This window comes from Nematostella vectensis, chromosome 6 (genome assembly GCF_932526225.1).
Source record: "Nematostella vectensis chromosome 6, jaNemVect1.1, whole genome shotgun sequence".
Taxonomy (NCBI): Eukaryota; Metazoa; Cnidaria; class Anthozoa; order Actiniaria; family Edwardsiidae; genus Nematostella; species Nematostella vectensis.
In genome coordinates, this window is record NC_064039.1 from 15,892,896 (window position 1) to 15,910,477 (window position 17,582).

At 39.6% G+C, this 17,582-nt stretch overlaps 1 protein-coding gene across 1 annotated transcript; it reads left to right on the top strand.

Moving 5' to 3' along the window:
- The first annotated feature begins 432 nt into the window (after window positions 1-432).
- On the top strand, window positions 433-17,539 carry LOC5509254 (lysyl oxidase homolog 2A). Its single transcript, XM_032378171.2, has 14 exons — window positions 433-882; window positions 1,755-1,941; window positions 4,331-4,527; window positions 4,840-4,875; window positions 5,120-5,170; window positions 5,474-5,627; window positions 6,065-6,268; window positions 7,423-7,563; window positions 12,076-12,282; window positions 12,785-12,875; window positions 13,568-13,873; window positions 15,886-16,206; window positions 16,780-16,964; window positions 17,427-17,539. Exons 1-13 carry the CDS (start codon window positions 650-652, stop codon window positions 16,962-16,964), a joined length of 2,313 nt encoding a protein of 770 aa, XP_032234062.2. The 5' UTR covers window positions 433-649; the 3' UTR covers window positions 17,427-17,539.
- Window positions 17,540-17,582: the final 43 nt, after the last annotated feature.

Sequence of the window (17,582 nt, forward strand, 5' to 3'; positions counted from 1 at the left end):
TGAGACTGGTGTTGCTGCTGGAGCGGGTTGATCTCGTCGTAGGGCGTGGTGCTTCGCGCTAAGAAGCTACCTTGATGCATTGCGCGCGAAGAAGTTTCCTTTTAGCCGAGTCCTCTCAGGCATGCAGCCGATCTGATATCCCACAGTCAATTTTTCGACTTTCTAATTTTACGTAATTATTCAATGACTGTAAATGTACGCAAACACATAAAGCAATGCTTTCTGGCGTCGAAATGGCCGCCATAGGGGAAGGGTTAGTTTCCCTACCTTGCCCACCCGTTCCAAGGCCACGAACTGATGCGATATCACAGGAAGCCCAAAGGTCCACTACCGGTATAGACAATCGCGACGCGAGCGCTAGCGTTGATAGACTATCCTTTACACCATGAAAGACGACCCCTGAAGTAGTAACACAATACAGACCGTCTTTGTATTAATCTTTCGTGATTAAACCCACGTCACTAGCTGCCCCGAATATTAACTCTTTCTACAACACGCACTCGTCTGTTGAGTCCCAAAGGTGAAAGACTTAGCAGCAAGGGAACCGTGTAAGCGAGCATACCCTGTGAGAGTTGGCTTTCTGCTAGCAAAGCTCTCTTCAAATCATCTCCAAACAGGCTGTGACTGTCTCCTCTAGTAAAGTCACAACATGTCAGTTCTGCCAAGGGTACTAGCGCTCCTCATAGTGGGGTGCGCAGTGAGCCCTGTTATTAGCAAGCTGAAGATCAGACTCGTTAACGGCAAGGAACCGTACATGGGGAAGATCGAGGTTTGGCATGACGATCGCTGGGGAGAGGTCTGTGATCACGGATGGGACTATAAAGGTGCTCGTGTCGTCTGCAGAATGCTCGGGTATCCGGATGCCATTCGCTTCACGTTTGGGTAAGTACTATAGCTTTGTAGATCAGGACACCCAAGTAATGAACTATCCAGTAAAAGAAAGTTTTGAATGTTCTTTAAGTTATTGTTTGTCATTTTGGCACATCTTTCTTGTAATGACAAATGTTTGCTTATATAGAATAATTAAAGCTATTAGTTTTCTTGGGTATACTTTTGCTCTGTAAAGTACCATGAGATTTTGAAATAATGATGATATTTTCAAGTGAAAAAAAACTCATGAAGAAATATAGAGAATAAAAAGGTTAAGTTGAGGTGACCCCGTTTCGTATCATGTGTCAAAACAAAACACAACAAAATAAGTTAATAAGTAAAAAAAGGTGTTACAACAAATTTGTTATACATCAATTTTGTTTTAAAGCTAAAATGTAACATGAAGTGCGACCCAATTAAAAAAACTTCTCCTGCATCAATCACAGTACTATCTTTTAAAGTTAGAAATATCTCTTATTTTCTCGCCTGGCTATTTTCATATAATTGTAAAATTATAATTTAAATAACTTTTAACGATCGTCCCAAATACACAATGCGTCTTCAGTTCCAAAATCCAGGGGATGGAATTTAGGACATAAGGGATGCACACATTACAGTGTTGTGACTTGCCTCACAGTAATCTGTACGTATTATCCTGATGACACTCTAATTCAATATTCTTGCGGTGATTGGCTCACTTGAATGATCGCCTTGTTACGATTGGTTTTCTTGTTATGAACCTTGCAAGTGCTTTGACTAGCTCTTGATATGATTCAGCATGTGTAGTGATTGGCTCTCTATAATATTATCCCCTTGTAGCGACTGGCTTTTTGAATCTGGTCTTCTTATAACGATATTGGTTTTCTTATGTAATCCCTTTGCAGTGATTGGTTCGGTCGTGGCACAGGCTATTTTTGGCTCGATGACCTCAAGTGTAATGGAACAGAGGACAGTCTTGATGAATGTCCGCGCAAGCCCTGGGGCGAGACGAATTGCCAAGCCAAAAATATGGCAGGAGTTGTTTGCAAGCAGCACGAAAAAGATTTGATCATTAAACCAAAGACACGCGGTGTAAGTTGAATGCATATAAAACACCTAACCATAACCAGCTCTCGTTACTACCAGCATCCTAGGTCCCGCATTTTAAGCCAAGCCACGCTATTACGGACAGTCCAGTCCCACCTAGGGATCGCAATTTACAACCAACCCTCGCTATTACGGACACCTAGGGAACTCAATGTACAACCAACCCTCCCTATTACGGACACCTAGGGTACTCAATGTACAATCAACCCTTGCTATTACGGACACCTAGGAAACTCAATGTACAATCAACCCTTGCTATTAAGGACACCTAGGAAACTCAATGTACAATCAACCCTTGCTATTACGGACACCTAGGAAAATCAATGTACAATCAACCCTTGCTATTACGGACACCTAGGAAAATCAATGTACAATCAACCCTTGCTATTACGGACACCTAGGAAAATCAATGTACAATCAACTCTTGCTATTACGGACACCTAGGAAAATCAATGTACAATCAACCCTCGCTTATAACCCGTCATATTTCAATCAGCAACCTTTAGAAAGACTGGGCTTGCTACTTCTTTGGACACACACGAGCCAAGGACAAGTGACGGGGAGTTGCTGAAACACTAAAGCAAACTCATAACAAAGTAGTGTTACCTAAGGTGGAATTGCCCCCACACTAAGGCAAACTCATAACAAAGCAGTGTTACCTAAGGTGGAATTGCCTCCACACTAAAGCAAACTCATAACAAAGTAGTGTTACCTAAGGTGGAATTGCCTTCACACTAAAGCAAACTCATAACAAAGCAGTGCTACCTAAGGTGGAATTGCCTTCACACTAAAGCAAACTCATAACAAAGTAGTGTTACCTAAGGTGGAATTGCCCCCACACTAAGGCAAACTCATAACAAAGCAGTGTTACCTAAGGTGGAATTGCCTCCACACTAAAGCAAACTCAAAACAAAGTAGTGTTACCTAAGGTGGAATTGCCTTCACACTAAAGCAAACTCATAACGAAGCAGTGCTACCTAAGGTGGAATTGCCTCCACACTTAAGCAAACTCATAACAAAGTAGTGTTACCTAAGGTGGAATTGCCTTCACACGGGCGAAATTCACAACAAAACAACTTGACCCAAGGTGGAGCCTGAGGTTTTGCTTTTTCATATCTTCAAATTGTCGTGAACTCAAATCAGGTACAAAATTGGTCATATCATGTATTTCACGAACTAAAAAACTTGGATTTTGTACGTGCGTATTGGTGAGCAAAGACGTTTTGACAGATTTGAGACAGATTTCAATCCGTCGCTCAATCAACTCTTCGTTTTTCTTGTTTACTAATTTTATTTATCAAGTAATGCAAACTTGAAGCACTAAAGAAATCCATCACATACCCAAAGCTCTGAGTGACGTGGTTAGCCAAAGTTTTGATGGGTGTGTCGAGAGACCGAGAGTGCAGCTAATCACGAACCCAAACCACAAGCTCTGGGGAACTGCTCGCTATGCTGAGTCATAATGATGAGTTTGTTTCTTAAGAGCCTCTACATCCTTTTTTGGGATAAGATAATAAACGACCTTTGGTCACATCCGAATCCGTAACATTCTTAATATTACTTTGTCTCGTCTACAAGTTATATCTCTTAGAATTATTTAAAAGTATTGATGGAAAAACACCATTCGCTTGGGTTAGACTTCGGTCGTAGCTCTATTAAATTCAATATTCATTGTCATCCGTGTCTTCTAACATTTTGTAAAGCCAAACAATGCTAGCACGTCAAGAGTGTAAACCACTACCATCCCTGCTTCAATACGCTGTGAAAAAAAAAAAGCATCATTATCAGGTTTTTATACTTAAAACATACCAAATACCTTTTTTGTGTAAAACAAAAGCAGTAATAATCATCACTATCAACATCATAATCATCATCGTCCATTGCCTCCCAGCTTTTAGCATGCCATGTTCGTTGATTTAATCCGTTAAAGTACACGGCTACTTGGTATTTTGCAGTTGCGTGATGTCTCGCATACAGTCGATTGACTTCGCATAACTAGCTGCTAATATATGCAGCTAGGCGCTTCAGTGGATTTTACCCATGCTTACCAGGGCCGTAGCAGGAAATGACCAAAAGGGACGTGGCTGTTCCCCTAATACTCCCGCTACTTTATCGCCTTTTTTGGCGTTAGCAGACACTGTCTGGTATTTTGCTTGCACAGTCAGCACCCCATGTGTTATAAGTAAAAGGTGGTATTCAGATATGGGCCTTTTGGCTTAAGCTATGTAATCAGAAGGAGGATAAACAATTCTACACAAAGGTAAAACCTGGAAATGATGATGGACGCCCATGTTGCCTATGGCAACAAGAAAATGACCAGTGAATAAAACAATAATTTGCATGCTCAAACACGGCTATGTTTTTGTGCTTGTAGCTCTCAGAGCTTCCTGTACGATTAGTGGGACCTATTGAAAACGACCAGATCAGAGAAGGTATTTTGCAAATCAAGGTGAATGGGGAATGGGGATACGTATGTCCAAAGTTTTGGATACACATGAATTCGCGGGTGGCCTGTGGTATGCTTGGGTTCAAGGACTACATCAAGACGCCTATGAGAGTACTTTCAGCAAGGTGAGTACTTTGTGTAAGAAGCATATTTATGCATATTTTCTTTGTATTCACGATCTCCCACCAACAGTCATCATCATCACCACAAACACCATCACCATCACCACCACTATCATCATTGCCATCACTACCACCATCACCATCATCACCACCACCATCATCATCACAATTATCATCATCACCATCATCACAATCACCAACACCACCACTATCATCATTGCCATCACCACCATCACCATCATCACCACCACCACCACTGCAACTGCCTCCCGCCGCCGCAAACAAAATTAACAACAACATTTTTATCTATCAAAGGGCAAAAGGAAAACCACCATTGGGCGCAAAAGCAAGGTGAGCACTTCATATAAGAAGCGCTTAGATTGGTCTTAATCATCATCATCCTTATCATCACTATCTCTATCATCATCATTATAACTATCACCTTCGTGGTTGCCATGACTACCAAGCCATTATCATCATCGTCAATCATTTATAATCATGATCACCAGCAGCGTGATGACCACCCGGTGCTTTTATTATTGTCATCGCCATCATAACCCGTTAGCGTGTCATTTTGATCATTTCTCTCACAAAGGGCAAGAGCAAGACCATTATCGGCCACAGAGGAAGTTCAACAAGATGACAGGTGGGCGAGCAAGCGAATAATCTCTAGTAATTTACAGTAATTGAGCTAACTAAATATTGTGATGCGATGCCAAACAAATCCACAATTATGGATAAGGCACTGCTTCTTTTTATTTATTTGTTTGTTTATTTAGTTATTTATTATTATTATTATTATTATTATTATTATTATTATTATTATTATTATTATTATTATTATTATTATTATTATTGTTATTATTATTATCATTATTATTATTATTATTATTATTATTATTATTATTATTATTGACCAAGCCACGACATCCGATATTTGGCATTACAGTCCCAAGGCAGAGAGTTACCTTATGAGCGAGGTCTCGTGCGGTGGTCATGAAGCCTCGTTAGTGGAGTGTAAGCACGTGGGATTTGGGCCAATCAAATGCGACGAGGGATTTCCGGTCATTATCAAGTGCATGCGATCAGATCCTGTCAGACAGGTAAGCCCGGGGAACGTCCCCTTTAAAAGTCACATTTGTTTTGTTCCACAGCGAGCTCAGAACAGCCGAAGGGATAAGAGCCCCTAAATATCTTTGCCTGGCGTTCCTAATCACCGCCTGCTTTAGATAAGAAGTCTTTCATCTCCTTCACACTCCGCCGAGGTGCAGTAGTGGCAGTCTAGTCCCCGAGTCCCTGGCGGTCTGTTCGGGATTGCTGTGGTGGCTGTGAGGCAAAAGGGACTGGGAAAAGTCAGCCCAGAGGGTGTCTGATGATGTCACCGAACCAACCACAGGCAACCTGAAATAGCACACGAAACGCCCGAGAACTAGGCTACAGTAGTGACATTTTCGAGAATAATTCTCCCGTGCTCTCATACTACCCTGTCTTAACCAGATCTCTGGATTTGTAACGCAATTGCTTTGGTTTGCTTTTTCAGCCTGAGACTGTGCGCTTGCGCAGTGGGGTTCAGCTGTGGGAAGGTCGTGTTGAAGTGACAAGCGATCGATACAGAAATTACTGGGGCTCCGTGTGTGACGATAGGTTCACACATAAGGAAGCAAATGTGGTGTGCAGAGCACTCGGGTGGGGGACGGCGAAATACGTGTACCGGAACGCCTGGTTCGGACAGGCAACGGGGAAGGTAAGTCCAGCTCTGTAGAGAGGGGGGACATGGAGGCAGAAATAAACAGAGGGTATTGACAGGGGGCAGGGAAGGGGCAGTGGCAAAGGGACAGGGGGGCAATGGCAGAGAGACAGGGGGAGGGGCAGTGGCAGAGGGACAGGGGGAGGGGACAACGACAGAGAGACAGGTGGATGGGGAAATGGCAGAGGGACAGGTGGATGGGGAAATGGCAGAGGGACAGGTGGATGGGGAAATGGCAGAGGGACAGGTGGAGGGGAAACAACAGGGGAACTGGATGATGGAGGAGTAATGACAGGGGGACGGGGAGTGGGACAGGTCAAAAGGGTGGGAAAAAGACAAGTTAAGGAAGAAATTTGCAAAGGGGTAAGGGTCTAAGGTCAAGAAAATAAAACAATCGAGTTTGGAATTTATGAATTTTGACTACAAAGCCAGCTTTAAGGGACACTTGCTATAGTAAAACAGCTCCTCCTGTCTAAGTGTAATTAGTAGAAAGGAACCAACTATCCATGTAATAATCGGATAGTTGGGTTATAATCTTAGGATCTCATTTCTTAACTCTATACCATTTTCCATTTTTCCATTCTCCTCCGCTCAATGTGAGAAGTTCAAAATTACTTCTTTAAAAGATCTGGTCTGCTTTAAGAGATCTTGTGTGCTGGTCTGCAACTCAAATAGAAAAGGAAACTTATGTTTTCCCTATGTTATTATCGTCATTGATCGTCAATTTCAATTGTATGCTGTTATAGATCTTAATGGAAAATGTCTAATACGTTCAATTGCATGCTTGTCATAGACCATTTCAAATAATTTTAATTGAATGCTGTTATAGATCGTCATAGACCATGTCTATTACTTCCAATTGTATGCTGTTATAGATCTTCATGGACCATGTCTATTACTTCCAATTGTATGCTGTTATAGATCTTCATGGACGATGTATAATACTTCCAATTGTATGCTGTTATAGATCTTCATGGACGATGTATAATACTTCCAATTGTATGCTGTTATAGATCTTCATGGACGATGTATAATACTTCCAATTGTATGCTGTTATAGATCTTCATGGACGATGTATAATACTTCCAATTGTATGCTGTTATATATCTTCATGTACGATGTATAATACTTCCAATTGTATGCTGTTATAGATCTTCATGGACGATGTTTCGTGCCGAGGTTGGGAGAAAAACCTGCATAGCTGCAAATATCGCAACAGCCGCCGGGGGAACTGCGACCACTACGAGGACGTGGGCGTTAGATGCAATGCACCAACGCTATATAACCACAAGGTAACTCTTATATGACGCTTTATAGCCATAAGGTAACTCTTATATGACCCTATATAACCACAATGTAACTCTTATATGACGCTATAAAACCACAAGGTAACTCTTATATGACGCTTTATAACCATCAGGTAACTCTTATATGACGCTTTATAACCACAAGGTAACACTATTATATGACGCTATATAACCACAAGGTAACACTATTATATGACACTATATAACCACAAGGTAACACTATTATATGACGCTATATAACCACAAGGTAACTCTTATATGACGCTTTATAACACGAAGGTAACTCTTATATGACTCATTATAACCATAAGGTAACTCTTATATGACGCTATATAACCACAAGGTAACTCTTATATGTTAACACTATATGACGCTATATAACCACAGGTTAACACTCTTATATGACGCTATATAACCACAAGGTAACACTATTATATGACGCTTTATAACCACAAGGTAACACTATTATATGACGCTACATAAACGCAAGGTAACACTATTATATGACGCTATATAACCACAAGGTAACAGTCTTAAATGACGCTATATAACCACAGGTAACACTATTATATGACGCTATATAACCACAGGTAACACTATTATATGACGTTATATAACCACAAGGTAACACTATTATATGACGCTATATAACCACAAGGTAACTCTTATATGACGCTTTATAACACGAAGGTAACTCTTATATGACTCATTATAACCATAAGGTAACTCTTATATGACGCTATATAACCACAAGGTAACTCTTATATGTTAACACTATATGACGCTATATAACCACAGGTTAACACTCTTATATGACGCTATATAACCACAAGGTAACACTATTATATGACCGCTATATAACCACAAGGTAACACTATTATATGACGCTATATAACAACAAGTTAACACTAATATATGACGCTACATAAACACAAGGTAACACTATTATATGACGCTATATAACCACAGCTTAACACTCTTATATGACGCTATATAAGCACAAGGTAACAGTCTTAAATGACGCTATATAGCCACAGGTTAACGCCCTTATATGACGCTATATAACCACAGGTAACACTATTATATGACGTTATATAAACAGAAGGTAAGGCTATTATATGACGCTATATAACCACAAGGTTCCACTATCATATAACACTATATGAACACAAGGTAAGACTATTATATGACGCTATATAGCCACTAGTTAATACCATTATATGACGCCATTACGGTATAGATAAACTATATGAAATGTTAATGACAAGGTATAGATAAGATATATGTGTTCAAAGCTACTAGTTATAAATAAACTATATGTATTCAAAGCTACTAGGTATAGGTAAACTATATGAGTGCATAGCTGTATAGTATAAATAAACTATATGTGTGCATAGCTATAGGGTGTATAGATAAACTATATGTAATCATAGCTACAAGTTATAGATAAAATAAATGTATTCATAGCTACAAGGTATAGATAAACTAAATGTATTCATAGCTACAAGGTATAGATAAACTATATGTATTCATAGCTACAAGGTATAGATAAACTATATGTATTCATAGCTACAAGGTATAGATAAACTATATGTATTCATAGCTACAAGGTATAGATCAACTATAAGTGTGCATAGCTACAAGGTATAGATAAACTATTTGTGTGCATAGCTACAGGGTATAGATAAACTATATGTGTGCATAGCTACAAGATATAGATAAACTATATGTATTCATAGCTACAAGGTATAGATAAACTATATGTATTCATAGCTACAAGGTATAGATAAACCATTTGTGTGCATAGCTACAAGGTATAGATAAACTATATGTGTGCATAGCTACAAGGTATAGATAAACTATATGTATTCATAACTACAAGGTATAGATAAACTATATGTATTCATAGCTACAAGGTATAGATAAACTATATGTGTGCATAGCTACAAGGTATAGATAAACTATATGTATTCATAGCTACAAGGTATAGATAAACTATATGTGTGCATAGCTACAAGGTATAGATAAACTATATGTATTCATAGCTACAAGGTATAGATAAACTATATGTATTCATAGCTACAAGGTATAGATAAACTATATGTGTGCATAGCTACAAGGTATAGATAAACTATAAGTATTCATAGCTACAAGGTATAGATAAACTATATGTGTGCATACCTACAAGGTATGGATAAACTATATGTATTCATAGCTACAAGGTATAGATAAACTATATGTGTAAATAGCTACAAGGTATAGATAAAATATATGTATTCATAGCTTTATGGTATAGATAAAGTATGTGTATTCAATGCTACATGATATATGATGTAGCTATGTACTCATAGCTACAATATACCAAAAACTGGTAGTCTACTCTGCCAATTTTTTAATAAGACTTATTATATGACGCTATATAACCACAAGGTAACACTATTATATGACGCTATATAACCACAAGGTAACACTATTATATGGCGCTATATAACCACAAGGTAACTCTTATATGACGCTTTATAACACGAAGGTAACTCTTATATGACTCATTATAACCATAAGGTAACTCTTATATGACGCTATATAACCACAAGGTAACTCTTATATGTTAACACTATATGACGCTATATAACAACAGGTTAACACTCTTATATGACGCTATATAACCACAAGGTAACACTATTATATGACGCTATATAACCACAAGGTAACACTATTATATGACGCTATATAATCACAGGTTAACACTCTTATATGACGCTATATAACCATTATATGACGCTATATAACCACAAGGTAACACTATTATATGACGCTATATAACAACAAGTTAACACTAATATATGACGCTACATAAACACAAGGTAACACTATTATATGACGCTATATAACCACAGCTTAACACTCTTATATGACGCTATATAAGCACAAGGTAACAGTCTTAAATGATGCTATATAGCCACAGATTAACGCCCTTGTATGACGCTATGTAACCACAAGTAACACTATTATATAACGTTATATAACCACAAGGTAACACTATTATATGACGCTATATAACCACAAGATAACTCTCATATGACGCTTTATAATACGAAGGTAACTCTTATATGACTCATTATAACCATAAGGTATCTCTTATACGACGCTATATAACCACAATGTAACTCTTATATGTTAACACTATATGACGCTATATAATCACAGGTTAACACTCTTATATGACGCTATATAACCACAAAATAACACTATTATATGACGCTATATAACCACAAGGTAACACTATTATATGACGCTATATAACAACAAGTTAACACTAATATATGACGCTACATAAACACAAGGTAACACTATTATATGACGCTATATAACCACAGCTTAACACTCTTATATGACGCTATATAAGCACAAGGTAACAGTCTTAAATGACGCTATATAACCACAGGTAACACTATTATATGACGCTATATAACCACAGGTAACACTATTATATGACGTTATATAAACAGAAGGTAAGGCTATTATATGACGCTATATAACCACAAGGTTCCACTATCATATAACACTATATGAACACAAGGTAAAACTATTATATGACGCTATATAGCCACTAGTTAATACCATTATATGACGCCATTACGGTATAGATAAACTATATGAAATGTTAATGACAAGGTATAGATAAGATATATGTGAACAAAGCTACTAGTTATAAATAAACTATATGTATTCAAAGCTACTAGGTATAGGTAAACTATATGAGTGCATAGCTGTATGGTATAAATAAACTATATGTGTGCATAGCTGTATGGTATAAATAAACTATATGTGTGCATAGCTATAGGGTGTATAGATAAACTATATGTAATCATAGCTACAAGTTATAGATAAACTAAATGTATTCATAGCTATATGGTTAGATAAACTATATATGTGCATACCTACAAGGTATAGATAAACTATATGTATTCATAGCTACAAGGTATAGATAAACTATATGTGTGCATAGCTACAAGGTATAGATAAAATATATGTATTCATAGCTTTATGGTATAGATAAAGTATGTGTATTCAATGCTACATGGTATATGATGTAGCTATGTACTCATAGCTACAATATACCAAAAACTGGTAGTCGACTCTGCCAATTTTTTTTTTAATAAGACTTCTTCAGTCTGCCCTTAGAGACGAAAATTTGACAGAGTCGATTACCAGTTTTTGGTGTTTTGTAATTATTCTTCTGGTTCACGAACACGACAATTTGGGCTTTTTGTATTTACTCATAGCTAAAAGGTTCTTAGAATATGAGTATGTGTGCATAGCTACAAGGTATAAATAACTATATGTATGCATAGATACAAGGTATAAATAACTATATGTATGTATAGCAGCTACATGGTATAACTATATGTATGCTTAGCCACAAACTATATGTATGTAGCGGAATACCCCATCATTACTGCATCTTTTGATTGTTGGGGGTTTGTGCGTTTATAGATTCGCCTAACTGGTGGAGAAACCGACATGGATGGCCGAGTAGAGTTCTTTATGGATGGTCAGTGGGGCACGGTGTGCGGGGACTCATGGGGGCTGAAAGAAGCCATTGTTGTTTGTCGGCATCTCGAGCTCGGGTTCGCTAAAGAGTTTCTGACGTTGGAATCTGAATCTGAGGGTAATGTGAGCATGGTCGATACGAGATGTACAGTGAGTATCTGATCACGTACTTTATTCTCATTATGAATATTGCGAAATGTAAAAACTGATGCTCAAGATTATCGATTCACGAAGGGAAGGAAATCACTAGGTAGCCCAGTGTGATAGCGCGTCAGCGTGTGGGGCCTCTCACCTCTGCTGAAACGGGTTCCATTCCCGGTCGAGACATGGATAGTATCTTTCTTTTCTCGGCCCTGAATTTGACTTGTTGAACGTATGTGAGCTTACTAGAAGCTTGTATTCTTCAGTTCGAAGACGGGGCATAGAATGTGAAACGCTTTCGATCATCTTGTCATGCTAGAAGGTGCTAGAAATCAACAATAATAATTCTATTATGTTAGATTTAACCGCGTGCAAAATAAATCCATATAAATAGACCCATGCAATTTTTATAACTTGTTTGTCCAGCAATGATGCTCTGATGCAATGACGCTCTTTTTCCTTCTTCTATTAAAGGTTCTAGAATATTACAAGTGCTTTTGACTCTTTTCAGGGAAAGGAGCGGTCGTTGCTTCAATGCCGCCAAAGGATCTCTCAGTCGAGGTGTCCTACTAACATGCGGGCAGGTGTCAGATGTGTGAAAAGTAAGTTGTTAGAGAGACTTCATTGATCTTTACATCATTCGTACATTGCAATGGGCGACTTACAATAAGACCTTGTACAATAAGAAATAAGAATTTGAACCATAAGAACTTGCGCGCTCCCACAAAATAACAAAAAAAAACTTATTTAGCCAATAGGAATCAGCCAAAAAGTTTTAGCCCTCGGAGGGAGCTTATTTTTATTTAAAATATTTTTACTTTACTTTTTGTGTTTAGTTTTGCGCAATTTTGGCACTTTCACGAACACTGTTACCACGCAAAAACCTTGAGAGCAAGAAAACAGGGGCAACCATTGCGGAAAGACCGTCACCCACACACATTCCGCAAATTCTATAAAGTCCGATAAAATCGATAAATAATAATTATAATCCGTATGAAAATACAACCCTACATGTAATCTCTATAAGAAAATTCAGTTTTCAACTGTTTGGTACTGCAAAATCAGTCCAAATAATGTCAGCTAAACGTTTCAGTAAAAAAAGGCGTCAGGTTTAGGGGCCGTTAGCATACTTTTCCCCAAATGAAACTCCCCCCCCCCCCCCCCCCCCCCAAAACTCCTCCTCAGTAAATCCTTTTAACGCGCCTGATTTATTGAATAACACAGATATATTTGCGTGTAGAATAAAAAAAATATCCTGTCTAGTGTCTCACAAACATTCTCTTATTCTTGTCAGAGTTGCCTGATTTGGTGGTAAACATAGAGGAACTTGGAAACGACCGTAACTACCGCATCGATCAGATACCGCTGGCGTATCTTTCATGCGCCTTTGAAGAAAACTGTCTTTCTGCTTCGGCCAATAGGGACTGGCCTCAAAGGCATTTCAACATGTTCAACAGGCGCTTGATAAGGTTTTCAAACCGGATCGAGAACCGTGGACTTGATCACTTTAAACCCAAGTCGGACAAATCCCAATGGACGTGGCATTCTTGTCACAAGCATTATCACTCCATGGAAGTTTTCAGTACATATGATCTAATAGGTGTGTACAATGTAAGACTGCAAGACAGGGGTAGGGGGAGGGGAGTATAGGGATTATCACTCCATGGGAGTGTTCAGCACCTATGATCTAATAGGTGTGTACAATGTAAGACTGCAAGACAGGGGGGAGGGGGGGGGTAACAAGCATTATCACTCCATGGAGGTGTTCAGTACATATGATGTAATAGGTGTGTACAATGTAAGACAGGGGGAGGGGGAGGGGGAGGGGGTAACAAGCATTATCACTCCATGGAGGTGTTCAGTACATATGATCTAATAGGTGTGTACAATGTAAGACTGCAAGACAGGGGGGGGGGGGGGGGTAACAAGCATTATCACTCCATGGAGGTGTTCAGTACATATGATCTAATAGGTGTGTACAATGTAAGACTGCAAGACAGGGGGGAGGGGGAGGGGGGTAACAAGCATTATCACTCCATGGAGGTGTTCAGTACATATGATCTAATAGGTGTGTACAATGTAAGACTGCAAGACAGGGGGGAGGGGGAGGGGGGGTAACAAGCATTTTTACTCCATGGAGGTGTTCAGCACATATGACCTAATAGGTGTGTACAATGTAAGACTGCAAGACAGGGGGAGGGGGAGGGGGTAACAAGCATTATCACTCCATGGAGGTGTTCAGCACATATGATCTAATTGCTATTGTACAATGCAAGGCAGAGGTGTGTGTGTGTGGGGAGGGGAGGGGGCTTAAAGCTCTTCTATTGGAGGTATTTAGTATGTACGATATAATATTTTTCGCCGTCCACAACATCAATTCGAATCTAGTTATTTGGGAACACCTCGTTACTCGGTACATCGCTACTTTCATGTATCCCTTAATATAGTATTTTTTGTCGTCCATTATCGAACGCCAACACCCCCCCCCCCCCACCACCACCACCACCATCACCACCACCACCACCCACCCTAGAAGCGCGCCTGTAAACTGCCGTCCATGTATGCTTCCCCCATAATCCCTACTTCCCCCATAATCTCTACTCAGACTTCGGTTTCTATTAGACGACCTTCCCCCATAATCCCTACTCAGACTTCGGTTTCTCTTAGACGACCTTCCCCCATAATCCCTACTTAGACTTCGGTTTCTCTTAGACGACCTTCCCCCATAATCCCTACTCAGACTTCGGTTTCTCTTAGACTACCTTCCCCCATAATCCCTACTCAGACTTCGGTTTTTCTTAGACGACCTTCCCCCATAATCCCTACTCAGACTTCGGTTTCTCTTAGACAACCTTCCCCCATAATCCCTACTCAGACTTCGATTTCTCTTAGACGGCCTTCCCCTATAATCCCTACTCAGACTTCGGTTTCTCTTAGACGACCTTCCCCCATAATCCCTACTCAGACTTCGGTTTCTGTTAGACGACCTTCTTCCATAATCCCCACTCAGACTTCGGTTTCTGTTAGACGACCTTCCCCCATAATCCCTACTCAGACTTCGGTTTCTCTTAGACGACCTTTCCCCATAATCCCTACTCAGACTTCGGTTTCTCTTAGACGACCTTCCCCCATAATCCCTACTCAGACTTCGATTTCTCTTAGACGGCCTTCCCCTATAATCCCTACTCAGACTTCGGTTTCTCTTAGACGACCTTCCCCCATAATCCCTACTCAGACTTCGGTTTCTGTTAGACGACCTTCTTCCATAATCCCCACTCAGACTTCGGTTTCTGTTAGACGACCTTCCCCCATAATCCCTACTCAGACTTCGGTTTCTCTTAGACGACCTTTCCCCATAAACCCAACTCAGACTTCGGTTTCTCTTAGACGACCTTCCCCCGTAATCCCTACTCAGACTTCGGTTTCTCTTAGACTACCTTCCCCCATAATCCCTACTCAGACTTCGGTTTCTCTTAGACGACCGTCTCCCATAATCCCTACTCAGACTTCGGTTTCTCTTAGACTACCTTCCCCCATAATCCCTACTCAGACTTCGGTTTCTCTTAGACGACCGTCTCCCATAATCCCTACTCAGACTTCGGTTTCTCTTAGACGACCGCGGACAAAAGGTCGCAGAAGGCCACAAGGCCAGCTTCTGCCTAGAAGACACAGGGTGTGACGCGGGGATACATCGGCATTGGAACTGTACAGATGGGGGCGACCAGGGAGTCAAACCAAACTGTTATGACGAGTACAAATGGACTATCGACTGTCAGTGGATAGATGTTACCGATCGTCCACATGGAAACTACAGGCTGCAAATCAAAGTCAACCCAAATCAGATGGTCGCGGAGACTGATTATGACAACAACATTGCTATGTGTGACGCGTATGACTACGGGAGCTTCTTGCTTATGCAAAACTGTTATTTGGGTGAGTAAACACATGCGCCTAGCCTTGACTGGCTTAACTAGGCTACGAGACTTCCACTTAAAAAACACGTGACTTTTACAACACTATTACCTATAACAGCGAAAAGTAACTTGCCCAGCACTTACAAATCAGCCAGTAAGTTTCTATTTCAGTAAGAGATTATTTTCATTGAGATATTTCATTGTTTGTCGTCGCTCTCTGATGTTACGGCGGCAGTCATTTCTGAGTAAGTTTGGTTTGAATTTGCCACTCAAAAATGTCTTAGTCCAAGTTATCTTTTGCGTGGGGGCACGTGTTTCCCTTTATATTTTTAAAATTATAAGAAAACGAGGGACGTGCCTGTACCACGCAATATGTTCTTAATGTTTTGTATAGTACCCCCTCCCCCCAAAAATATTTTGGGCCGGTTACAGCTCTGAGCCTAATGCCCTTTGGTGACTTTGACCGGTACTGATTTTGAATATATTTATACTCTTCACTAGTTGTTTTGACCGGTACTGACTTTGAATATATTTATACTCTTCACTAGTTGTTTTGACCGGTACAAGACTCAAATCACTCTTTGTATTGTAGATCATTGCTACAGTGGTGTTCGGACGACAAGCGGGAACTCCTACGGAGCGTGCTGCTACTTCCCCTTTAAATATCGCGGCAAATTGTACGACTCGTGTACTAAGTTCGGCTACAACCAGGCCTGGTGCTCAACCACGGGCAACTTCGACAGGGAACGGAAGTGGGGAGTTTGTGTGGATCTCTAGGTGAGATAAAATCTCAAGCTTCAGGCCCTTCTAAGTATAAGGAGAGCGTTGAATCTTGTTATAACATAATAAGTGTAGAAAGTATTCTACCATTGGATGGAGACGCTTTCGCGATATTATCTAGCGAATATGATAAAGGAAGTATGTTTTTAGATAGATCATGATTTTTCTTATCATGACTTGCCTCCCAATATTAAATGAAAATTACAAATGTATGTCCTCTTTAAAAACAATCGATTGGATTACTGAGATAGCTGAAAAAGATGGTATTTGTAGGGGGTGGGGGTGGGGGGTTGTAACCATCTCAGGATGATCCAGCGTGATTATGACGTCACAAGGTTCTCAAAACTCAGAAGTAGTGGGTTACTTTGTTAAAAAATTAAATTCGGACAAGTAAATAGATCTATTATTCTCATTTGTAAACTTTGAATGATTTTAAACAATTGTTTGTTTTCTTTACAGAATTACCACCACAGAGAAATATCGAGGTAGTAATTTGTATGTATCCATATTGGATATTTCCAATATATAAGAATAGTTGTTCGATCCATGGATAAGTAAAGCCAATAAACGAATGATCTTGTACTGTTCTTCTTGAAGTTAGGGGCAGGTTCTTAG

Coding starts and splice junctions, on each gene's coding strand:
- LOC5509254 (XM_032378171.2), top strand. CDS start 650: ATGTCAGTTCTGCCAAGGGTACTAGCGCTCCTCATAGTGGGGTGCGCA. Junction 883..1,754: donor GCCATTCGCTTCACGTTTGG/GTAAGTACTATA, acceptor ATCCCTTTGCAG/TGATTGGTTCGGTCGTGGCA. Junction 4,876..5,119: donor CCATTGGGCGCAAAAGCAAG/GTGAGCACTTCA, acceptor TCTCTCACAAAG/GGCAAGAGCAAGACCATTAT.